The sequence below is a fragment of the Tiliqua scincoides genome, chromosome 1 (genome assembly GCF_035046505.1).
Source record: "Tiliqua scincoides isolate rTilSci1 chromosome 1, rTilSci1.hap2, whole genome shotgun sequence".
Lineage (NCBI taxonomy): Eukaryota > Metazoa > Chordata > Lepidosauria > Squamata > Scincidae > Tiliqua > Tiliqua scincoides.
This window is the reverse complement of record NC_089821.1, coordinates 97,949,490-97,974,787: the sequence shown is the minus strand read 5'-3', so window position 1 is coordinate 97,974,787 and position 25,298 is coordinate 97,949,490. Positions and strand designations below refer to the sequence as shown.

General features: G+C 43.8%; 1 protein-coding gene across 1 annotated transcript; it reads left to right on the top strand.

Moving 5' to 3' along the window:
- The first annotated feature begins 875 nt into the window (after window positions 1-875).
- On the top strand, window positions 876-22,813 carry CYTIP (cytohesin 1 interacting protein). The gene is made up of 8 exons (XM_066637744.1): window positions 876-1,046; window positions 5,443-5,492; window positions 6,995-7,049; window positions 10,178-10,280; window positions 10,410-10,503; window positions 13,277-13,346; window positions 18,331-18,397; window positions 21,379-22,813. Exons 1-8 carry the CDS (start codon window positions 876-878, stop codon window positions 21,849-21,851), a joined length of 1,083 nt encoding a protein of 360 aa, XP_066493841.1. The 3' UTR covers window positions 21,852-22,813.
- The last annotated feature ends 2,485 nt before the right edge of the window (window positions 22,814-25,298 follow it).

Sequence of the window (25,298 nt, the reverse complement as noted above, 5' to 3'; positions counted from 1 at the left end):
GACTACTGAAAGGAATTCTGGGGAGTTCAGATGTTTCCAACATTTCACCAAGTTTGGAAAAAAAATCTTCATCAATGAAGCAAATAGCGGCTACAGGTGAGGGGCATGGACTGGGATTGTGGCAGGGGCAAAGGATGAAACTTTCTCCTCCCCCCCCCCATCTAGATCAGGGGGCCTGTAGCTGTGAATGACTAAAGCAAAATAAAGCCCATACTGCTTACTGATGCATTGAATGTCTTGTATAGTCTGGACCCCAGACAGGGAGGAATGCTAATCTCTCCTATGAACAATCTACGCCTCTTTAGGGTTCCCTCTGCCCCTTCATACTCTTGCTTTGCAATGGAGTAACGATTGTTGATCTCTTCATATATTTTTTTTTTAATCAGAAAACAAAACCTTGTAAACCTCCTCAGTACTTTGGAAAATGCTAGGAGGAATAAAGGAAGGAATAAAAGGAATAAAAATTTAGGAACTCATCAAATCCAGGTACTTCTTTCAGCCAGATGGTATTTGGACAGAGAATATCAAGGGGCATAAAAACTTCATGATGTAGTTACTTCTGTTTCTGTCCAAAACAGAACTTTTTCCTGAAAGAAACAGGAGTTGGGGGGGAGGGAGGAATAAGCAGATTGCTTTAATTGCAAGGCCCTACTCTTGTGAGCTTAAAAAGAAACATTGAGTAACACTGAGTGATCTGTGAGAAGAGATTTATGTAACACGCACCTAAACCACAAATCACATGTGCTTCCCTCCCTCCCTCTTACTGACTTCTGGTACTTTTGCTCCGAGCAGAGGTTATGTTCTTAGTCTACTTCCTCAGTCATGCAAGACTGTTAGCGATGCCAGCCTGTGGATGATTTGAAGTTGAATCCAACATGTCCTTAAAGAGACTCGTTCAGCAGAACCGCAATGCCAACTTCAAGGGCTACAGTGTAAATGCAACTTACACTCCTCATTTGGATCCAATAGGTAGCCCCCAACTGGACAACAAAAGGACCCAGACCTTCCGAAATTCAATGGGGTCGTTGACCAGGGATTACAAGCAGGTAGGTCTTCAGTTCAGAATTTTGCTGGGGTGGGCTTCATTCATGATCCACACTTATGTTGCTGTACTTTGTGATCCTGTTCATTCATTTTCATCAGAACTAATGGAATTGAGGTTTTGCTATGGTGAATCAGATTCAATTCGGTGCTGATTCTAGGGTAACCATCTTTTTTATGCACCTTGATGGCTGTGCCTTTAGCAGCTGTCCAAATGACAGAAATTCAGGAGGTTTTCCCACCCTTTACCTCCACGCCTGGAAAACCTACACCTGCTGACATCTCTGTGTGTCAAGCTGCCTCTAGAAACACAGCAGCAGCACTTGTTGGAAGATGAAAATCCTGGTGGATTCGAATGCAGTCAGTACGACGTTTGCCAGGCATAGTCTATATAGTGTTTGCTTATATATAGTTAAATCGGTTTAAGCAAATAAGCTACTGGACTCAGTGCCCATGCTCAATTCACAGCTCTACCTACCTCTTGAAAATAAAATCTGCCTTTGCTTGCTAATTGTCTAGTTGTGCTGTACTAGGGATTGCTCTTCATTTACGAATGTGTTAACAACAAGGATTATATTTTTAATCAAAAGAGGTTCTCGCTTTCCAGTTTGGGGTGTTGTGATTTCTTCCCTAAAATATAATTTATTTAACTTACAGGAAATGCCAGTGAGCATGTTTTTGGTATCTCTGAGAGATTATGCCTTAGCACAGTGCAATTTGTGTCTGAGTAGAAAAGTGTGTAGTGGGAAAACTTCAACAATTGCTTGAAAGTTTCTCAAAACAATTGTTTGGAATGGATCCCCCCCTTTTTTCGCTTCAGAACATGCAAGATTGCATTTCTGTTGGAACTAGTGTGCCTAAATCTTTATTCCTGTTCTATTTACTTCTTCTTCTTCTTCTTCTTCTTCTTCTTCTTAATAATAATAATAATAATAATAATAATAATAATAATAATAATAATAATAATAAATAAATAAATAAATAAATAAATAAATAAATAAATAAATAATGTGTTATGGTTATAGAAATTGGCTGGCTACAGGCAGCCATTTACCACATGGTAACTTACCAGGTTGTAATACAGATAGCCATTTGTTAAAATGGCCATCGCTTTCCATCCAAGGTTATTGTGCATGCTTTGTGGTCTGGTATTTCTGTTGTCATCTACCTTGAACCTTCAGTATGGGGTATGCAGAAATGTTTAATGATAGCAGAAAGTCCATTTGGGTCTAGGTGGAAAATTACATACAAAGGTTCATTGCACGTTTTGCCCATTCTGGATGCAATCTGAACCCCTTTGCATTGTAGGACAAGATTTGTGTATTGTGTTTGTGTACTTGTTGCTTGTAATAGGGACAGAGTTTGTTTTGTGTGTGGAAATCATTGTTACGTCAGCAATAATATCTGCAATTGCCCCTGGTTTCTGAAAATCAGTTGCGACACTGAACTGGTGCCTGAAAATTAACAGGAAAGGCTTCCCATTAGCATTTCTGCAGTATATTTCAATTATCAGTTATTTACATAATTACAATAACTGGTACCGTGTAATCTTTTTTTTTTTTAAGCACAAATTAAATAATATTTTAAAAATTGTACTGGTCAGTTATAGTAGACATCTCATTGGGTAAGCAGTCTAAGGGCCCAGTCCTATCCAACGTTCCAGCACTGATGCAGCCATGTCCACAGAGTGTGCCAATGGGGTGCACATTGCATCCTGCTGTGGGAAGGGCAGTCACAGTGGAATCCTCAAAGTAAGGGAACATTTGATTCCTTACTTTGGGGCTACATTGTAGCTGCATCAGTGCTGGAAAGTTGGTTTGGATTTGGCCCTAAGGTATGGATGGGTAACTTCAGGGGAACAGCTATATCAGAAAGACATCTAATATCGGAGGGCTGCTAATATTCAAACTGTATACATTTTATTTAGGACTGGGCATTTTGATTTTAAATGGAAACTTTTAAAACCATGAGCTCTGAAATGCCCTAGATGTTGGCCACCCCTAGTATATTAACTACTGTATATTGCATTATATATAGTTGTAACCACAGTTATGGAAAGATGCTTCACCATTATGAATACAACGGGAGACAAGTTTTTCAGAGTTGCAGACAGAACGATAAAAGCACCTTTGCTGGTGGTGCAAATATGCACCTTGCTATCATCTCTGTTTGCAGGTTTTTTGTAGCAATTGTAACCATTCAAAAACCTCCCAAACCTTGTTTGGCCAGAGATGACAAGCAGATAAAATGAATGTGATTACTACAAGCAGTCGTGCCTCTATCGTGAAAACAAGTTGAAAACTCATTTTTAAAAAGTAAATAATTATCTCTGGTTTCTAGCTTGATTGAACCCAACTCCCTGCCTAGTCAAGGAATTCTGAACTGAACTGTTGGCAACCTTCAGTCTCGAAAGGCTATGGTATCACGCTCTGAATGGTGGTTCTGGCACAGCGTCTAGTGTGGCTGAAAAGGCTGATTCGGGAGTGACAATCCCTTCCACACTGGGAGCAAGTATAGTGTGTCTTATAGTGTCACAGACATTTAATTATAACAATTTAAGGCATTTAATGGACGTGCATGTGTGGGTGCAGGCAGTATCATGGCAGCAGGCTCTACCCAAAAGTGCACACATTCAACAGAATATCAGTGGGGAACCCCCTTATGGACAGTATGTGTACTCCCTACAGATGTTAAATGAACATACATAAGTCAGGGACAGAGCCTGACACCATGATGCAACCCCTTCCCCATTGCATGGTTACTGTACCCATTTCAGTGTCTGATAAGGGCTCATGTTACTGACTTTAATTTATTTGTAACAGAGCTTTACCTGTCATTGCAATGATGTAAAACTGGGGTTCCCAAAGTTGCATTGCAATTGCAGCACACTCACAGGGGCACCATGGGATTCCCTAGTGGCTCTTCCTACCTGTTCCCCAGGGTGCTATCATCTTGGATCTCGTGCAATCTCGCAAGATTCAAGATGGCAGTGCCCGGCTAAGCTAGAAAGAAGAGGCTCTGTTGGTGTCATGACCCAGGTAAGTTTGGTACAACCAGTGATGAACACTTTTCGTTCAGGATTAGTTTGGAACGTCATGTGTATGACCATAGCTGTGCCGTGTTGCAATTTCTCCCTGGAGAAGATCTCTATAACTCACTGCACAGGTTCACAAATCATGCCAGGACCAAAATATCTTAAATAGTTGGACTGATAGTGATCATGGATGGCGCAACTAGGGACGCCAGCCAACATGGCCTTGGATCTACTGCTGCCACAGTGTGCTGAAGAAAATGACTCAATTCTGCTCTGTCACACAGTTTTCACAAACCTGTGCAGCATGGCCTTTCCCAGTTTGAAGAGACACTTGGCCAACAGTCTGAGGCTAAGAGGCAAAGGAAGGAAGGCCCATAGCCAGGGAGACAGACCAGGGACAGACTGCACTTGCTCCCAGTGTGGAAGGGATTGTCACTCCCGAATCGGCCTTTTCAGCCACACTAGACGCTGTTCCAGAACCACCTTTCAGAGCGCGATACCATAGTCTTTTGAGACTGAAGGTTGCCAACATGGAATGTGCAGGACTTCTGGTGTTGTTTAAAGGGACCACACGAACTGCACATACTGTGGGTGAATTTCAGAATTATTTTATTTATTCACAGTGTTTGTATACTACTTCTTAAAAATTTGCTTCATATGAAGCAGTTAACAAGTTAAAAACATAAAAACAAGAAGGCAAAATATAAAACAGCAGTACAAAATCCAATGCCAGCAAAAACCATAAAATCTACATAAGATGTTTAAACTAAGATGAATTAATAGAATACAAATTATGCAGAGCTAGTTAATGTGGGGGCCTGGTGGACTTCCTTGGGTACAACCATGGCATCATTCCTTGGTTTCTGTCAACAGTAAATGCCTAAGCCAGCCATTTTCAACCACTGTGCTGTGGCACACTGGTGTTTTGCGAGTGGTCCACAGATGTGCCACAGGAATTTGGGGGAAGGTCATTTATTAACAGGGCAAATGGGAGATGTGAGCCCCCATTGGCAGCATGGTGTGCCTTGTCAATTGTCAAAAACCTGGTGGTGTGCCTTGACCATTTTCGTGCCTTGTCAGTGTGCTGTGAGATGTAAAAGGTTGATAATCACTGGTGGGGAAAATCACTGGCCTAAGCAATGGACCAAAGAGAAGGGTTTGAGTTTATGACAATAGGGTCTGGCTGGGTTCATATTTAAGCAGGGTACAAATACAAGGAGATGGCTGTCTACCACATTTGGTAGACATTTGGCAACTCAGCTTGAATATCGTATGAGCACTGTGTCATCCTGCATTTCATCTTAATGTTACAGAAGATTCTAGATTTCTAATGCAACTGACTGACTACTATGAATTTTTGTTTCCAGCTTACTTTATGTAGAACAACTTCCTTATGTGACTCTTCTGGCCCACAAAGGTAATAAACACTTGCCTTTTCCCTTTCTTTATACTAACTCATAGTAGTACTACTTGTGCTATGATGGAAGTGCAGGGTGCATATTGAGCGATGAGGATGAAAGTGTGAAACAGAAGGGGATTATCGATGTGAAATTCATGAGCTGGTGAGTGGTGTAAGGCTTGAATGCTCAGGGCAACCCATGCCTAAACCCAGTAATTAATACAGCTACTGTGCCATTGCAGAATGATAATGTGAGGAGCAGTGGCATTGCTGGGGGGGGGGATGTGCACGAAGGGGTGTGACACCACTAGTGACCAACATTTTTATAATTTTGGTTTGTTTTTTTTAAATAATACCATCATGTTATATATATCATTAAATGTGGAATTTCATGCAGAATGCAATGAATCAAACCATGTTGAATTATCTCTATTTTATCAAAAATTATAGCTAAAAAAAACCAGTGGGGCAATTATCACCCAGGGCATTGCCCCACTCTCTGCACAGAGGAGGTTTATCATGGGGGTGACACACTGGCCTCCCGCACTTGGTGATGCAATCCCGAATGATACCACTGTGAGAGAGGTCAGGTTGGAATTGGTAGGCAACCTACCGATGATCTGGTCCCACCAATCTGTGTGTGCAGGGAACTCAATGGTCTAATTCGTATGATCAAATGGGTGAACGGAATGGAGCTATACAGAGCATTGCAAGGGTGAAGGCAGTCATACAACCACTATATGCCAGCACAGACCCAACCCATATTCACCACAATGCTGTCCCAGCATAGCTTGAAATAATGGCTAAAAGCCGGTTTGGTTATATGCTTTTGTCCTGTAAAGATTAAACTGAATGTTGAGGCCTGTGTTATGCAGTACACATAGCGCATGCATGTGTGTACAATCTGGATTCAGATTAAAAGGAGAAGGGGCTTTAAACTTTTGCTCTTGCTGTGTTTCCAATCATACACATTTGGCCTGTAGCTGCTGGCATCAATTAGAACTTTTCTCCTGGATCAAATAGCAATCATGGTTTGTGTGGGGAAGGATGATATGTCCTTGCAAAACAGTGGAGCAAAGGATTAAATGTGGTCTGAATCTCCATAGGACCCCCTATACACACATTTTTAATGGAGAAAAAAAAAACAAGCATTGCAACTCCACAGCAAGTGCAACCTAATGTATAATAATAATTATTAAGCTTTTGTATAGCGCTTTCCAATGTTCAAAACATTCACATATACCTACAACAACCTTGGAAGGTAAATATCACCTTCCAAATATGGAAGGTCTTCATTAGAAGATGGTTGTTGTCTGGCCCTAAGCAATGTAATCCAAGTGATCTTTGGAGTGGGGCGGTGTGAGATTTACATAAGTTTTCTCAGTGCATGTCTTAAATATTATTCATGCCGGTGATGAATGGTGCATTGATCCTAAGTAAAGTATATATTTTTTTAAAAATCCAGCTCATGCAATAGGCAATTAACATCAGTTTTTTGTTTTGTTTTGTTTTTAATGCAGAAAGTCCCTTAAAATCTTCAAAGAAGATAATGAAACGTTTGGATTTGAAATTCAGGTGAGGGTTTAATGCGGTGAATGGAATGTGTCTATGATCCCATGTACCCATTGCATGAGACACAACTGGTGTAACTTTTCTGTCCCTTGCATGAGGTGATCACCTGCCCATATTTCCTCCTCCCCTCTTGTCATAAATGGTCCTGGTGGTCTTTGCATCTGTTACCCCTAGGCCCTTTCCCTGCACCAATTCAGGGAACTCAGTCCATATGGAATACATAATCACGCTACTGTTAAATGATGAAAGCAGTATTTAGTGTACTGAAAAGCCAATGAGACCCAGGTTCACATCCCTACTGTGGGACATCTATATATAGTGGAAGATCGAGGAATGTTGCTCTCCCAAGTTGAATAGTAGCTTTAAGGAGAAGGAGCAATTAGGAAAACAGGGCAGGGGGGAAGATTTAATCCTTCCTCATGCAGTGCCATGGCCCCAATCTAATCTCCCCCTCATCCTGTGGCTGTCATTAACATTTTAAAGTGGGTGATCTTGATGACACAGTTGCCAGATCATGTCCAGTTGCACCTCAGCCACAAAGGTCTCTGTGTGACTTTGGACTTCTCTCTGCCTAACTACCTCACAGGGTTGCTAATGCAAAGAGAGGCGGTACAATGTATGAGACTCTGAGCTCTTTGGAGGAGAGGAATGATAAAATATTTTTAATTTTAAAAAGATATAAACAAAAAAAAAAAAACACAATACAGGTTGTCAGACAGAACCAAAATGCAAGTCTTGCTTATGTCATAGGCTTTCATAGTGGTCACTGTCTCCATGTGTTTGCATGCAGCGGCCCAGAATGTAGACTGCAAGGTGGGATGTCTTCCTGGTACTGGGGAGCTTTCTTTCAATAACTGTTTGCTATGCAAGTCCCATCCAGCCCTGGAGGAGTAAGGAGGAGGGACTTCCTGTGGAAACCCCGAGGGTCTTACAGTACTGAGTGAATAACAGGGGAGGGAAGAGGACATAAAATTGGGCCCTTCTTACTTTCCATCCCTCTTCCTGCCTGTCTAACAGTTGACCAGCACAGAGTGTATATTATTTGGTTAATGCAGCTTCCCCTAATCCTGTCTGAGCAGCTTGGTCATGAATGATGCACAGATAATGACGAAAGCAGAAAGCCTTGCTGTGGTGGGAAACCTCTTGGTTCCTTTTTATGTGTTTTTTTTTTTTTAAAGAGGAAATGTTCTTTGTAGTGACGCACAGGGTGGGGTGCACGCTGTTTGGTGGGTGTGTTGTGCAAAACAGACATGTAAACAGGGCTTTTTTTCTAATGGAACGCGGGGGGATGGAGTTCCGGCACCTTTTTGCAGGGGCCCCTCCCCTTCGGAGGCATTCGGGGGGGGAGCAAAACAGAGGCATTCGCTGGGTGGGTGCTGGGGGGTGCAGGGTGGGCAGGCTCCTGGCCCCTGCCTGACTGCACAATGACCCCCTCCTGCCGCCATCTCCAAGCTCTCACCTGAGCCCAGCCTGCCTCCCCTCCCCCCACGCTCTGCTCCCCAGCGCAGCTTCCAAGCCGCTGGAGGGCAAGGGGGACACTCGCCGACGCTGAGGAGGAGGACGGACAGCCAGCCAGGGAGACGGGCTGCAGCACCAACGGAATGCCCAGGTACTGGCTTGACGGAGGAGGAGGGGAAGGAAGCTGGCTGGTGCAGCCCCCGTGCCAATCTGCAGTACGAGCCTAGGCGTGTCTACTCAGAAGTATGTCTCATTGTGCTCAATGGGGCTTGCTCCTGGGAAAGGGTGCATAGCCTTGCAGCCTGAGAGCCCAAGCATGTCTACTCAGAAGTAAGTTCCATTGTGTTCAATGGGGCTTACTCCCGGGAAAGTGTCATAGCCTTGCAGCCTGAGTAGACAGGCAGAGGAGGGCTCTGTGGCTGCAGTCCTCTCCACACTTTCCTGGGAGGAAGCCCCACTGCCTCTAATGGGACTGACTTCTGAGGAGGCAGCCATAGGCTTTGGCTCTGAGGCTGCAGTCCTCTCCACACTTTCCTGGGAGGAAGCCCCATTTACTCTAATGGGACTGACTTCTGAGTAGACAGGCACAGGATTGGGCCCTGAGGCTGCCATCCTATCCACAGTAAGCCCCATTCACTAAAGTGGACTTCTGAGTAGACATGCATAGGATTGGGCTCTTAGGCTGCAATCCTAGGCACTTTCCTGGGAGTAAGCTCCATTGACTAGAACGAGACTTACTTCAGAGTAGACATACCTAGGATTGGGCGCCTGGCCCCTGCCTGACTGCACAATGACCCCCTCCTGCCCCCATCTCCAAGCTTTCACCTGAGCCCAGCCTGCCTCCCCTCCCCCCACGCTCTGCTTCCCAGCGCTGGCAGAGATATATATCTGCACCCATTTTCACATGCTAAGGGCAGGTGAAAAGGGATTCTATGTGTGTACAACGTGCTGTCCAGCCTTGCCAGAGATCCTCCTCCTCCTTCCCCCACAAGCATGCCCTCCGCCAGCCATAGTTTGCAGCTCCTCTCCAGCAATGCACAGCAGCTGCTCAGGGCAGCAGAGAACATACAATTGCATGCCAAGTGCCTTCCCAAAGACACAGAGTATTCTGATACCTGCATTAAACCATATTTAATCACTTGTTTGCAAATGTAGCTGTTTCTATGTGCACCTCAGGACCCCTCTTGTGTAAGAATTCCTTTTTTGTTCTTACTCCCACAGTTGCTTAGAGTAATTTTATTACATGGAACTCATGTAAGCCATTTTTCGGAATCCATTCACTGCTTCCTCTCCTCGAAGTAGTGCCACACTACATACTACATGCTACAAGTGCACCTGTACAGTATTTTTCCCCATGTGTAGAAAAAATAGCTAGGGGGAAGGGGATGTGGAGATGGACAGCCCAATCCTATGCATGTCTACTCAGAAGTAAGTTCATCTTTAGGGGGAAGCACATAAGAAATATTTTATTTCTCCAATAAAAAATGGTTTAAATATAAATAAATAAATAAATAAATAAATAAATAAAAGATTAACAAGTTGTGAGTTCCTGCACCTTTTTATTTACAAAAAAAGCACTGCATGTAAAGTTTTGTAAATTGGGGCCACGGGCTGAAAGGTAAGATTTTTTAGGTCTTCACATGAGGCAGTAATACGATTTCTGTGATTGACAGACTGTTCGATTTCAGCGCCAAAGTCACGACTCTTTGGAAACCTGCACCTATGTCTACAAAGTTAAGGAAGGAAGCCCAGCCCATCTTTCCGGACTCCAAAGTGGTAACTAGTCCTTCCTCATTCTAACTTTCACCAAATGTGGTTTGTCACTTCTTCAATTGCTTTTTGAGGTGGTGATGATGATGAATGAACACACAATGTTCTCAGTCCCTGCATTTTGAATTCTCACAGGTTCTATTCTGGCTAATATCAATGGAGTGAGCACCGAGGGGCTTAGTCACAAGCAAATGGTGGATGTCATCAAATCATCAGGGAACTTTTTAAGGTACAGAAGTTCCTGTATGTATGTCTCTGTTTAGGCTGAGCGCTCAAAGAAGAAAGAACAGGACTTTGGTTTGTTTGTTGCTACTTTGGTCTTTCATATATCAAGGCAGGCATGGGGTGGTTTTCTCTCTAAACATCAGATAATAAGGACAAGCAACGTTCTGAATGGTTGAGAAATGGCCAACCTACCATTCTGTCTTTGATAATGGATCCATAACATACACCACAAGAAATGCACAAAACCTCAGTACATTTGAGAGCTGGTGACAGATCAGCCTACCCATGAGACAGACTGAATGACTCACTGGAGGAGCAACCAACTGGCAAGGGCACCCTACCTCTGCCTACCGCTTCCTCCACCTGGCTGCTGCCCTATACTCTTCATGTTTGCTCTTTTTGAAGAGTGAGTAAGAACGGGGCGTTTCCCCCCTGTGACAAAGCTGGAGGAGGACATGGGACTGGCGGTGGCAATCCCATCCCCAATCCTATCCCCGCTGGAGGTGCAGGGAGCCTCACGCAGGCTTGGAAACTTCAGAAATAGCATGCGGAGCCACCTCCTGGCTGCGTTCGCAAACCAGAAGTGGCGTGCACTTGCACTTGTGGGGCTCCCCGCACCTCCTACTGCTTGCCCTAACACACACTAAGTAAAGCACCCCCCTCACCCCCCCTTAGTGACATGATCCTGGGGATCGCGTCACTGCCTCTCCCCCTTCCCCGCCCCTTAAAAGGTTGAGGGAAGTGTTACATGGTGGGTCATAACCCACCAGTTTGAGAACCACTGGGTTAGAGCAAGGGTACCCAAACCCTGGCCCTGGGGCCACTTGCGGCCCTCAAGGACTCCCAATCCGGCCCTCAGGGAGCTCCCAGTCTCCAATGAGCCTCTGGCTGGACTGACGCAATTGCTCTCAGCCAACTGTTTGACCTTTCATGTGAGCTGTGGGCTCCCTCCAGTGCTTGCTGTTTCATGTCTGTGATGCAGCAGCAGCAACAAAGGAAAGGCTGGCCTTGCTTTGTGCAAGGTCTTTTATAGGCCTTGAGCTATTACAAGACCTTCATTCATTCATTCAATCATTCAAATCATTCATATAAGTTCCATCTCTAATATATTCATTAATGTAAATTTATTCAAAATTGAAATGTAAATTTTTTCCCCTGGCCCTTGACACAGTGTCAGAGAGACAATGTGGCCCTCCTGCCAAAAAGTTTGGACACCCCTGGGTTAGAGGATAGGACCATTGAAGTCCCAGGTTCACATCCCCATTCTGTCATAAAGATGGCTGGGTTAACTTGGGCCAGTCAATGTCTCACAGTCTAACTCACCTCATTAGTTTGTTGTGAAAATAAATGGAGGAGGGGGGAACTGCTCAATCCCATGGGTCTTTTATGATGGCATATCTCCTGATAGGCTTTGTAAAAAACCCAGCAATGCCATGAAAATTGTGTAGCCGCGTCACAAAGCAGCAGCAGTTCTACACCCCCTTCACCACAGATCCTGGGCTGTGCTGACCCTAGTAAGTCATTGATGGGGCATATCATGGGCAGAGAGGGGAGAGAGGAGATTGAACTTGTGCCAGGATCCAACCCCTCTTTCCCAGTCTGTCCTGCCCCTTTCCCCTCCTTGGATTTACTCCAGCTCCATAGCTGCAATGAGTCCAAGGAGTCCCAGAGATGACCAGAAGGCCTATGAAGAGGTTTTTTACTTACCTCCATTTTGCCCTTGTTTCCCCCCATAAAATGTAGTGCAACTTGTATTGTTGCAGCTGCATACTATGGAATGGCAGGCGATAGGATAGGGCTGTATACTTCTTAGAGGAAAGATTGGATTAAAATATAATAAATCAAATAGAGAGTATTCAGTCTGTCAGTTAATGTTAGGTATTCCTTGAATTAGGAATCCTTCTTTGATAAGTCTAATAATTAATATTTTATTAGTGGATTTTGCTAGTTGCTTTTGACCCATTTCCAAAGACCAAATGCAAATGGGGCCTTTCACAGCTCTTTCAATACAGTGGAGCTTATTGTGCATCTCTTTGACAGGGATGGTTAATGGTAATGATCATTGTCAAGGGTGTCAGTGGAAGTAGAATACGTGAAAATGTGTAAAAAGTTGCCCAAATAATTCATGTTTGTCTTTGTCTCTCTGTATTCACCTCAAAATTCTGCCCAATGATTCTCATGAATGGGTTGTATTCGTGGTACTGAACCTGGAAAGGGATGCAACCTGTTTCTCTTGGTCACAATTCACATGCTGTCTTCTCCTTTCCCATCTCTTTTTGCACCAGAGCCCAGTAGCGGCTTTCCACCACCTCTCTTGGGTACCATCTGGTGACACTAAGGATTCTGGCATCAAAGTGCTTTGTGTTCCTGCTTCTTATGGTTGTTTTCTTGGATTAGAGAGGGATCAGTAGTGAAGTAGTGCATGCCATCACTTCACCTTCCGTCCCCTGAGCAGCCAGAAGTGCCTCTGTTTTGCCAGTCCCATAGAATTCTGTTCACCCCTCAGTTTCAAGCATAGATACTTCAATTATTTCTGCAAATGTCTGCAATACTACTGTGCTGACAAGATGCTGGGGCAAGCCATCAGCTAGAGCTCTTTCTGCCTTCCTCTGTGAGCTTCGCATGGCTTGCTGATCCAGCATTAAGTTAAGTTCAGCTCACTCATTCCAGCGCTCAACATACGAAGATGTTGAAAAGATATAAATGAACATAAAAAGATATAAATGAGCATAGGCACATCTTACATTTTTCTTGTCATGGTCCTGTGCTCTTTACAGGTTAGTCACTGTGAATGAAGCCTTGCTTATGAAAAAAATGGAACTAGAAACCAAGCTGCAGTTTTTAAAGGTAAGAATTCTCGAAAGAATATCAGGCGACTGTTCTGTAGTGTTAAAGCAGAAACCACCTGCAGACAGCTTTGTATCAAGAGGATTCAAGCATGCATTTAGATGTGACTTTCAGCCACTTTCTTGACTCCTAAGATGTTTTACTCATGTGAACATTGTATCATTTCAGTCAGGGTTGAGTTCTTCATCTTAGAGGTCTGCTTAGAGCTAAAGGCCTAACTACAAATTACATTTGGACTGTCAGTCTACAGCTTACTGTCATTTTCCCAGTGAGGTTAATTTTATATGTTTAAAACTATACCACTTCTTCCCATACATTTCATGTCACAGCAGATTAGTCCCACAAGATTTGTGCAGTCACTGCATTGTATTCAGTGCTCCTCTGTCCTCACTCAACTTTACTGGCTGCTCATCCAGTAAAGTGATGAAATGCTGTACACAATCACGTGACACTATGGTAGTGGGGAAATGTGGAAGGAGACAGGGGTGGGGTGGTAGTCACACAGTGCCCATAATGTGTAGCTGAGGCATAAAAACCAGAAATGAAAATGTCACTGTAGCTAATTGCGTCATGAATCACTGCTGCAGGCCAGAAGTCTCTAATCTTTTGGAGCTTGTGGGTGCCACAGAAATTCTGAAAAGAGAATGGCAGATGCTGCCACAAAATGACCACTGGGGTAGGTGGAACCAATGGGCCCTGGCCAGATACAAAATGAGATATTGCACACAGGGACACACCTTCACCCCATCCCTTCCTCCACATGTACATATGCACTCTTCTCCCACCTACACATGCACTCATACTTTCTACCTATTCACTCATCTAGGTACATGTAAACTCCTTCCTTCCTTCCTTCCTTCCTTCCTTCCTTCCTTCCTTCCTTCCTTCCTATTCTCTTTTGGACTTTATAGTGAATGTGTAGAGTTAAGCACATATTAACCTGCTCCATCACCACTGTCTATGCATCCACACAATGTCAGAAAAGGGCTATAGTTTATATTACTTCTCTGATCAGTGAGCATGTGGAATGAATTTTAACAGCAGGTTCACATATATTCTTAAATTGTCCTAGATTGTACCTGTACAAAAATAAACTGAGACCAAGTACGCAGTTTGTGGACTCATTGAATGTTACGGTTATATCTTGCGAAGATGCAAACCGAAGGGGTCACAGAGGGAAAAGTCATGGTACTTAGATCATCAGCAAAGATCTGAAAAACAGGAAACAGACAGCACATGTCTTGAGATATGGAGTTAAGTAGAGCCACATCTCTGAGTGTCCTCTTCAGCATTTTTTGACTTCTGAATTTTTCCTAGGTTTTGCCCACGTAATTTTATGGTGCATTAAATAAGAACAGAATCACAGTAGAATCATACAGAGTCTTGTTATGTACTTGTGCCCCACTTTACTGAGTGGTGAAAAGTTCTAGGGGCACAGCATTACCTGGGTACTAGACACATTAGTCTCTCAGGTAGCAGCACTTGAGGGTCCTCTGAGTCCCCAGTTGGGGTTCCATTCGGGACCATCAAAGATTTAAGAATCATGAACTAGCCTCCTGGCTTATTAGTTCAACAAAAGTCTGAGCTAGTCCCCACCTCTGCCTGAATTTCAGCCTTCCAGAGCCTTAGCTTTACTCAAAGAGCTGGCCAGCTTGAGTACTATCATAAAAGAGCAGTTGTTCTAATATTGAAATTATAACTCCCAAAATTCATGTCCTAATCTTGTAATAGTATTATGGCACTGATAGGCAGAAGTAACCATTTAAACATTCCTGGGATTGGGTAATTACGTACTATCATCAAGACTCTTATATACAAATATTCAACAACAATAAAAGTCCTCAAAGTGGCTTACATAGCAGTGGGATGAGAAAATGGTTCCCTGTCCCAAAGAGACTCACAATCTAAGAAAGCAAGCAAGCAAGCAAGCTATGCTTTCTTTACATACAATGCTATGCAGGGGTAAATAGAACAGTTGGTTTTCTCCCTGCCCAATACAAGAGAACAATCATTTAAAAGGTGCTTCTTTACCCAGTTGGCAGGAGTTAGATTAGAGTTCATGAATTCCTCTCTGATCTAGTTATGAACTAGATTTCATGTGTCAGCTTATTTTGCCTCTTTAGGGTATGTTTGGTTTGCCTTTGTAGAAATCATTGCTTGATTTGTTTCTGTAGTATAGATGACAACTGAACAAAATTTGGGCGAAAGTAGGGTTAAAGTTTTTTCCTAGCACAATGGGGCCTTCATTTTGATTAGAACTGTTAGTTGCTGCTGAAATAACTGTAAATCATCTCCTGAACAATGCTGCCAGCCAACACAGAATATGGGGGAAAGGTCCTTTCAGCCAGTGTTGTTATTCACTCTGCTGTGCTCTGCCCTGGTATAAACTCTTAAGACCCACAGAATGTGCTTCCCCAAGCCCCTTACATAACAGGGAGCCACCACCTGAGCATGACCTCCCAATGACACCGCTGCTGGAATGGCAGCAAGTGCTTTGATTAAGGCAGCTAAGCAGGCAAGCAGCTCCCACCATCCATCCAACCTAGAAAGGGCTACAAAAGAGCTGAACCACCAAGTTGGAGCTTTCCTTGCCATGATTAATTAGAACACAGCAGCTGATTATGATGAAGCTTGGCAGTGATTTGTCAGAATGCTGAGGATTCCAATCCTGTTGGCTGGCCAACCTCGGATAAACTTCCTGTTGATTTGTTTTAATTCTCTCTCTCTCTCTCTCTCTCTCTCTCTCTCTCTCTCACACACACACACACACACACACACACACACACACACACACACACAAAACTTTGGCAATTCAAAGAAAGGGTAATTCACTTGTAATGCACTGAAGGCTGTAAGGGGGTAAAGGAGGGTTCTGTGCACCTCCGTTATCTCCACTACCCAACCGTCCTCATACACCGAGTGCAAATTACTCAAATTCTGGAGTCATGCTCAAATTAGTCATGCTTCAGAGCATGAGTAGTTTGCTCTTGGTGCAGGGGGAAGGTTGGAGGGAGGCATGGGAGAACTGGATGGGGAAAATGTGTAAGGCATGCACACAGATTTCCCCTTCCATAAGAACATAAGAAGAGCCCCGCTGGATCAGGCCAAAGGCCCATCTAGTCCAGCTTCCTGTAACTCACAGTGGCCCACCAAATGCCCCAGGGAATGCACAAGACAACAGACACAACCTGCGTCCTGGTGCCTTCCCCTGCATCTGGCAATCAGAGGCAGCCTGCCTCTAAAACCAAGAGCTTGCACATACCTACTGTGACTTGTAACCCGTAATGAACTTTTCCTCCAGAAATTTGTCCAATCTCCTCTTAAAGGCATCCAGGCAAGATGCTATCACTACTTCTGTTGCAAAGAGTTCCACAAACTAATTACACACTGCATAAAGAAATATTTTCTTCTGTCTGTCCTAACTCTCCCAACATTCAACTTTCATGGATGTCCACCGGTTCTGGTGTTATGTGAGGGGGAAAAGAGCATCTCTCTATCCACTCTGTCCATCCCCTGCATGATTTTGTATGTCTCAATCATGTCCTCCCTCTTTTCTAGACTGAAGAGGCCCAAACGCTGTAGCCTTTCCTCATAGGGAAGGTGCCCCAGCCCAGTAATCATTTTGGTTGCTCTCTTTTGCACCTTTTCCATCTCCACTATATCCTTTTGGAGATGTGGTGACCAGAACTGTACGCAATACTCCATGTGTGGTCTTACCATCGATTTGTACAACGGCATTGCAATATTAGCTGTCTTATTCTCAATGCCTTTCCTAATGATCCCTCGAATGACTGCATGTATTGTCTGTACATATGTTAGTAGTGGGGAGGAAAAACGGAGGCACTGTTGAGTCTGTGTGAGAATTCTCCATGTGTGCACAATGCACCAGATTCTGTCCTTAATTTTGTATCAAGTGCTGTTGCTCATAGTACAGTGTTGTAAGTATTCCAGAAAGTATCTGGAGTTAGTAAATATCCAGTGCTAATAACATTAATGCCTCTTTTATTTGGGTCAACATAAACTAGTATGCCAGAGGCATAGGCAAGCATAGAAATTGTATGTATTGTACTTATTATAAGTAACATATATTACTGTATATCTAATAATTAAAAGTATATTTTATATACAAATATCAAAAATCATGTTTGGGGTGACATTGGGGTTCAACCAAGTGTGCACTGTATGTTTCCATCTATTCATTGGGATCTGACCAATGATTGGTCAGATTCATTGAGGTCACTGGGGGGTGTGGGGAGTGCAGACCACACTGGGTGATGAACTGGGGGGGTACACCACTAGTACCAAAATTATGAAGGTATTTTCTAAGAATACCATCATGATGTATATCAATTGATGAGTAATTTAATGTAGAAAGCAGTGAAACAAGCCATGTTGAAATATCTGTATGCTATCAAATGTTATAGCCAAATAACCAAAGGAAAACACAACTGCCTTATTCATATGCATAATTGCCTCATCAAGTTGGTCACTGGTTTATTGTAGGTTACTGATTTGTTGGGTGAACAGTACTGTTCTATTTTCAAATAAATAAATAAAGTTAATAGGGGTTACACCAACCCTAGTAATGTCACTGCATTTAGGTTATGCATATGATATTGTAATTTATTCTGTGTGGTCTGGTGCGGGAGGAGGTTCATCATGGGAGTGATGCAATAAGCTCTCACACTGAGTGATGCAAACCTTAGTGCTGCCTTTGGGTCTGGCCTCAGTGCTTCTAGAGGAAAACCTAAAAAAAACTACAGTGAGAGGGGTGTTGAAACACTAAAGAATAGTTGTTTCTCCTTGTTGCAGACATGAGCTATGCTCCACTGAAGTTGTTAGCAAAATGGTCACTGATTACAATGGTAGCTGAAGTGCACCCAGTGTAATTTCTTTCTGAGAAGAAAATCATTAACATCAACAAAGATGTTTTATATCCCATATTGGTTTAAGAATCACCATGATCATTGCTTGTCTCTTCCAGCACACTTTACAAGAAAAGTTGGTGGAGTTCCAGTCCCTGAACTTACGAGAACAGCACCTTGTTAATGGTAAGTCCGTCTTGCCGCTTAGAGGAAACAAGAAAAGATTACTGACCCAGCTTCCTCTACAGAAATGATGTGAACTTAGTCATTATGTGAGTTAGCTTGGTTTTGGTTTGCCTTTCTTTCCTCCATCAATTACAAGTGTCAAAAGAAAGCTGTAGAGAAGAATGATGTTCACCTAGTTTTTTGGCCAGCTTTAAACCATTTTTGTGAAGTCTGTAAAATGCTGCTCATTGTGGGTGTGCTGCTGTTCTATCAACCGCTGTTTTATCAGTTTTTCTGGCTGATCAGAAAAATGGCTCTGTTGGTCAGATCATAAGCAACAAAGGGTGCAATCCTAACTGCTTAGTGCTTTCCAGCACTGGCATAGTGGTGCCAATGGGACATGTGCTGCATCCTGCAGTTGGGTGTCACTCACGGAGGCCTCCTCAAAGTAAGGGAATGTTTGTTCTCTTATCTTGGAGCTGCACTGCCCTTATGTCAGTGCTAGAAAGCACTGACATAAGGGGATAGGATTGCGCCCAAAGTTCCTTAGAGCCTTAGAAATCAGCCTCTGGGATAGTGCTCAAATTACAACGTGAAAGGTAGGTGGCTTGACAAAATCCCAGCCCCCTGATCCCTCAAGTTAAGCCAAATCATGGCCTTTAGTTGCCTAAACAGTAGCTAAGTGGCTTGTCATAGAAAGTTAGGGAGCTAGGCTTCCTGGCCCCCCCCCCGATTTAAGTACAGTTTTGAGGGATTTCACACAACTGATTAGTGTCCAGAATTAAGAGGGGAAAATAAACATGTATGATTCATGTGCAATTTGCTTAGCTCTTTGACCGAAGGTTCTCCCTCACTGAGCATGCAAATTTTCACAAAGACACTTGTTGGCATCCTTCAGTCTTGGAAGACTATGGTATCGTGCTCTGAATAGTGTTTTGGGACAGTGTCCAGTGCGCGAAGCCTGGGTAAAGTAGATATGGAGGATAGACTGTTACCCATGCAACAAATCCCCCCTCTCCACGTCACTGAAATGGTCCAATGGAAAGGCAGAAGCCAATATGGTTGGTTCCAGCAGTGTCACAGGAGTTGCCAGAACGTGACTGTATTCAACCGTAAACTGCCTCAGGGACTCCGGCTCCGGATTTTGCCTCGAGGTTGACTCCTGAAGCCTTTTCCGTAACTGGATGTAGCCACAAGGCAGTGGAGGTTTGGGATCAGAGTTTTCCTTCTCTCAGATGAGCTGCCTTCCCAGGCTAACGAGTCCCATCTACCCGGTAGCTGTTTAGTTGCCTCTTACGACAAGTACAGCCAAACTGAGGGCCTATTCTTATCCCCAACCCCCAGGGGAACAAAGACACACTAACATGAGAATTTGGCTCAACTCTAGTGTGAACCTGAGAAAGGGAAGGAAACTGGTGGGTAGAGGTACATGTGACCAGGACCTGCAGAGGTGAGTTCCATTGCTCGGAAATAACCAGCCAAACCATGCAGGTTGCTAGTAGTCTTCTAATAAGGGCTGGTGTGGCATAGTGGTTACGAGACTGCAAATCAGAACATCCTCAGTTTGCATCTTGTCTCTGCGCATAGGCCTCTCACCCTTAGCTCCAGTAAAGGGACCTAGCGGGGGGTACAAAATTTGGCTTGTGTTACTCACAAAACCCATTCCTTACTAGCCAGGCTCAGCCCCTTGCTTTCCTGAGTTCTGTGGCATGTGGAGAGTACTCAGGAGATGATTGGGAGTTTGCCCTTCTGTTTGACTTTTGGCAGAGGGTGCAAACTGCACCTCACTGTTCTTGTTGGTTCCTACAAAAACCCAAAGGGAAGGAAGGGAAACTACCTTTCATTTCTTCCATGTAGACCTTGGGGCCTGGGTGAGAAAAAGGAGATGTGGCTTCTCTCCTACAGTAAGGAAGATCTTTTCTCTTCTTAATCTCTCTTTTGCTCTAGGGAGAATGGAGCGAAAAGGGGATGATTAGTTTTAGCCCTTTTCATAAGGTTATTCAAGAAAGCTCTGGCAAGATGATGCTAGCTGTGACCTTCTTCAAAAACCGAATGCGCAGAGACAAAAAACAAGCTTTCTTCCCTCCTTTTTCTTTATATGGTTTCTTCCAGGGAGAAAGGAGTATCTCCGTCTCTCTGGTACTTTCTGCAAAACCTCACGTGCAGTAAAGAAACTATTGTATCTCCGCAGAGGAAGTTTTTTGTCTTTGATTTGGGCTGTTTTTTTGTTAAAACAAAAAATGTTCCCTCCACCCCTGTCTCCTTCCTGTCTTCTGCAAAAATGAAACTGGAAGAGAGCAGAAGAAAGGGGCTGGGGCTTGTCTGGCTGTCAGCTGGAGTTTGCAGAAGGAAGTTGTGAAGCACTGCCCTTGCTCTTTGCAGAGCCTAGCAGGGAGGGACACAGAAAGTGCTATGGGCAAGGATGCCGGGATTGAGGCCCCTCACTTAGCTTGCAAAGTTTATGTACGCATTACAAAACATATTGAACTTTTGAGGCAGGATTTAGGCAAACTCAACAGGTCTCACAATCCTCAGGGGCCTCATAAAAAAAAATTCAGAATGTTTTTGGGGGGGCGCTTTTAAAATAATATACCCCCCCACAATTATATATATTAAATATAAAAGGCCTCCCCCCAAATTCTAAATTTTTGCACACACGCACACCTCTTGAATAAATGGCTTGTACAGCAAATTTTGGTGTAATTTTTTTTAACAAGTTGCCACCAAACTTTCTATAGCTTAGGGCCTCACCAAGTCTAAATCCAGCAGGCTATCCAAATGCTAACTACTCTTAATACTGGAGATAATTAGCTGCTGTTTCTGTTGAACAGTTGCACAAGGTGTGCCAGGCAAAACACATATGTGGAACCTATCCCCACTGTGTTTACATTCTACAGTATCCCCTCCATTAAATCTGATATATTATTCTTCCTTGTGCTGACATTCTTCACCATGTTTCATTCTGAAGCTGTAATTCTTGTTTTCTGATGTCTCCTTTCTAGCTGAAGTAAATGGCGGCTCCCCACTGGATTCATTGGGTTTAGAAGAGTCTAACTTATTTGCTGAACATATTGGATCCAGGTCTGCCTTGGCCAGTAAACCCCGGTTTTCCAGTGAAAGCAGCTGCTTAAGCCGCCTGAGCTCAATGACATTGGACAGTGAGGACAGCTATTATCAAGCCTGTGTTTTTGAAGATTCTGAGAATGGCTCTTTTAGCCGGCAGTCAAGCACAGAGGATGACTGCTTCCTCCCTAGGGACACTGAGGCCGTCGTTGTGAAGACTTCACTGAGAAGGCACAGAAGCATCAGTGTAGCCAGTACTGGCTCTAGCTCTCCTGTCTGGGATGGAGGCAAAGCTTCCAATGTCTTTGGGACACTCCCGCGAAAAACCAGAAAGGGGAGTGTTCGAAAGAGGCTTTTGAAATTCATCCCTGGTCTTCACCAAGCTGTGGAAGAGGAAGGAAGCCGGGTCTGACAACTGGTCTGAATGCCATCCTTGGTAGAAAATTTGGTCAGAAACTGCATTGAAACCAAACCATGCCTGAACATTGGACTCATCAGAGCACATTCACTGGGGGTGAAAGAAACATTCAGTAGCCTCAAGACAACAATGGTGTTATATACATGGATTCTTTTTCTTATTTAGTGGGGTGGGGGATGCTAATCTTCAATAACAGCAATACAATGTGGATTGGACAGAGCAAGCATTTCTTCCCCCAAGTCTTTAGCTGCTAATAAGAAAGTTGGACATATTTATTTTCTAGACTAACGAAGCAAAGGCCCAGTTTGGTGCTACCACTATATTTTCTTCATGGAATTTGTCAAGGGCTTGTGCATGCCTGTCCTTGGTTTTTTCTTGCTTTGCAATCACACTCAAGAAAAATGATGAACCAGAAGTATATGTTGCAGAAGTATCTGGGCCTGGCTAATGCCTAGGTGTGTTAGTTCTTGAGAATGCAGCAGTTCTTGTGATGTTACTAGCTAGCTCATAATCATGGAGCTACATCAGTTCAGCATTCACCACACGTGTACTTAGAGTTCACACATCATCTCCTCCATGTAGGTGGAGCCTACACCACCTACATGTGGAGCCAAAGGCTGAGTATACACAAAGAAAATTGGGCAGTGTTACGGAACCAGGTCTCATTTACAGCCACCAAATTTAATTACAATTCCTGCTCTTGTTTTTAAAAACACAACATTTATTCCAGCAAAAACAACAACCACCAGCAGTGTAGGAGTTATTGATTTTTGACATTTTTTTTGTAAGTAACTAATAAGGTCTTTGTAAATTTGAAAATCCAAATTCAAGAACGCAAGATTTGATATACTGTATGTATTTCAAGAAACAAACTCATGAATGCTTGTCAAGTTGCAAATTGCCAAATCGGAGAAGATATCAGAAGTTGGGGGGGGGGGGAGGAGATGAAAATGTAGAAACCAAAAAATGAAAAATTCAAGTGACATATTTGAATTTTGAGATTTTGATTTCTACCTGCATGGTTTGAAGATGGTTGTGTGACTCTATCTATGAGGCTCAGGGCCTGGCTAATGCCTAGGTGAGAAACCACCAGGGAATTCTGAGTTCCCTATAGGAAGAGTGGTATATAATGTAGCAACTGTATAAATCTCAAAATTCAAAATTTGAATACTTCGTTTAGAATGTTTACTGCCTGTAGTTTGACATTAAGCAGGATGCACTTGGGTTTCAATGCCTGAAAGGGATTGAGACTAAACTGAAATTTTGTTCCTATGTAGTCTTTCCATCTGTAATTAAGAAAGTTTTTTAAAAAGAGTCATGTTACTGACATTATCTATATAAACAGTAATAACTTCACACAGAAATTCCCATTTGTCTTATTTAGTAAATCAGGAGCCTTATGGTCCAATCCTATCCCCTCTTTTTGCAGGTGGAACCTGTGTTCTATCAGCGGAAATGAGAGGATGCTTACCCTGCACATGTCTGATCTTGGAAGCTAAGCAGGGTCAGGCCTGGTTAGTACTTGGATGGGAGACCACCTGGGAATACCGCGGTGCTGTAGGTTTGTACCATAGTCTTTCGAGACTGAAGGTTGCCAACCATTTTGACAGAAGTGACATTCTGCTGGCGAGAGCAACAAGGCCACTGGCGCAATGGCTGGTGGTCACACAGGCAGGCCAGCAGAGAGGCCACCATCTGCTAGTGCTGGTGAATTGGCTGGTGGGTGGTGGGCAGAATGGGGTGGCGAGGGACAGGGGAGTGTTGGATCGGGAGGGGGCAGATACTCGCACGTGTCCATATCTTATAATCCTTCCCTCTCCCCTTTCCTTCTTCCTTTCCTTGGTTTTGTGCCAGCAAAATGGCTGCTGCAGAACTGAGGAGGCCGATTGGGAAGTTTCCCTTACCCCGAGGAAGACTTCTGTCACTGCCTCCCCACCATAAGAGGCTGCACATGCTCCGTTGGCACAGCTGCATCGGTGTGTGTGGGGGTTGATAGGTTTGGGCAGTTCATGGATTTTAATATATTTTATCTTTAAACAGGTGAATCATGTATGGTCCTGAGCATATTGCTTTGGACATAAATTCAATTTCATTGAGTGGGGCGTGCTTTCAAGGCTAAACAAGCAAAGGGCTTTCTCGCTGTGACTACATGAACAATTATTTTTTGTTGCAGAATTCAACAGAGAATAGGACTCCTATACTTGAATAGGGCATGTTAGCAAGGGATGGAAACTTGAATCAGGTGACTCAAGTCCAAATAGCAAAAACACATGTTTTTTGCTGACTCGTTTGCACTCGAGTCACCGGTGTTGATGACTCAGGCAATGAATCTGAGGCCGCTAACTTGGCACTCGGTCCCCATGCATGCAGACTCAAGTCTGTCTGTGTCTAGGTGTGCTTGCTTACATTTTTTTCATGGTGTGAAAGACCTCGTGGGGCCATCATTCAGACCAGGCGAGCAGCATAGAAGTTCCATCCAGGAAGCAGGGAACGGTTAATGTTTTGCTTTCATATCAAGCAGGAGAGGGGAGAGGCAGGAGCAGGTTCTCTTTTCCATCTCTGAAGTAACTGATGGTCATTGGATGAAGGATGGGCAGTCTGATTTGTTTCTTTGGATGAGGGAAGGTAGAAGGAGGAGCCCAAGGGGGTTCTTGCCTTTGAACTGACTGGATTATACCAGGGAGGGGGAGGTGGTTTTTAGTCATCATGCTTTCCAACACAGGGCTCCTGATGGCTCAGTTGTTACTTGGAAGGAAGAAGCCTCATTGGTTGACCTATGCAAATGGGACTGCTGAGCAGAGCTGCAAAGGATTGGGCCATACTGGTTCACTTCCCAGCTGCTGCACATGATCCTCCACCCTCTTGCCGCTTCTGTCCCCTCTCTCATGCAGTCTGTCCCACCCCGTCCCACCTTGTTTACAGATGGGATGGGAACAGTAGGGGAGAGTTTAAAGAGAACTCCGACGCACACAGATACTCTGGCAGCACCCCTGTTTTTTTCCATGAAGCTGTGGCTGTCTTTTTAAAGGGCAAGACTCATGACTCGAGTCATTTTGAGTCACGAAACTGCTCTCAGCAACTCGGAAAATCCTCTCTGTCAGGACTTGTTTTTGACTTGAGTCATGGGGGCGGAGACTTGTGACTCGATGCAAGTCAAGCTGTGTGGAACTTACCCATCCCTGATGTTAGCTACTGTGACTTGTAATGTCATAAGGCAGTACGGTTAAATTATATGCTATCTTATATGCAAGAGTCAATTTGTGCAGCCCCCCCCACCTGGATCAGGAATGTGGTGTGAAGGGGGGTTTAACCCTTTCCTCCCCACCATTTTTCACTAAAAATCACACCCAAAGCTGCTACTTGCTGCAGCTTCTGGGAGGAGTGCAGTGTAGATTTTGAGGGAAACATTTTATTCCGTGGGAGTACATGCAGTTTCTCTAC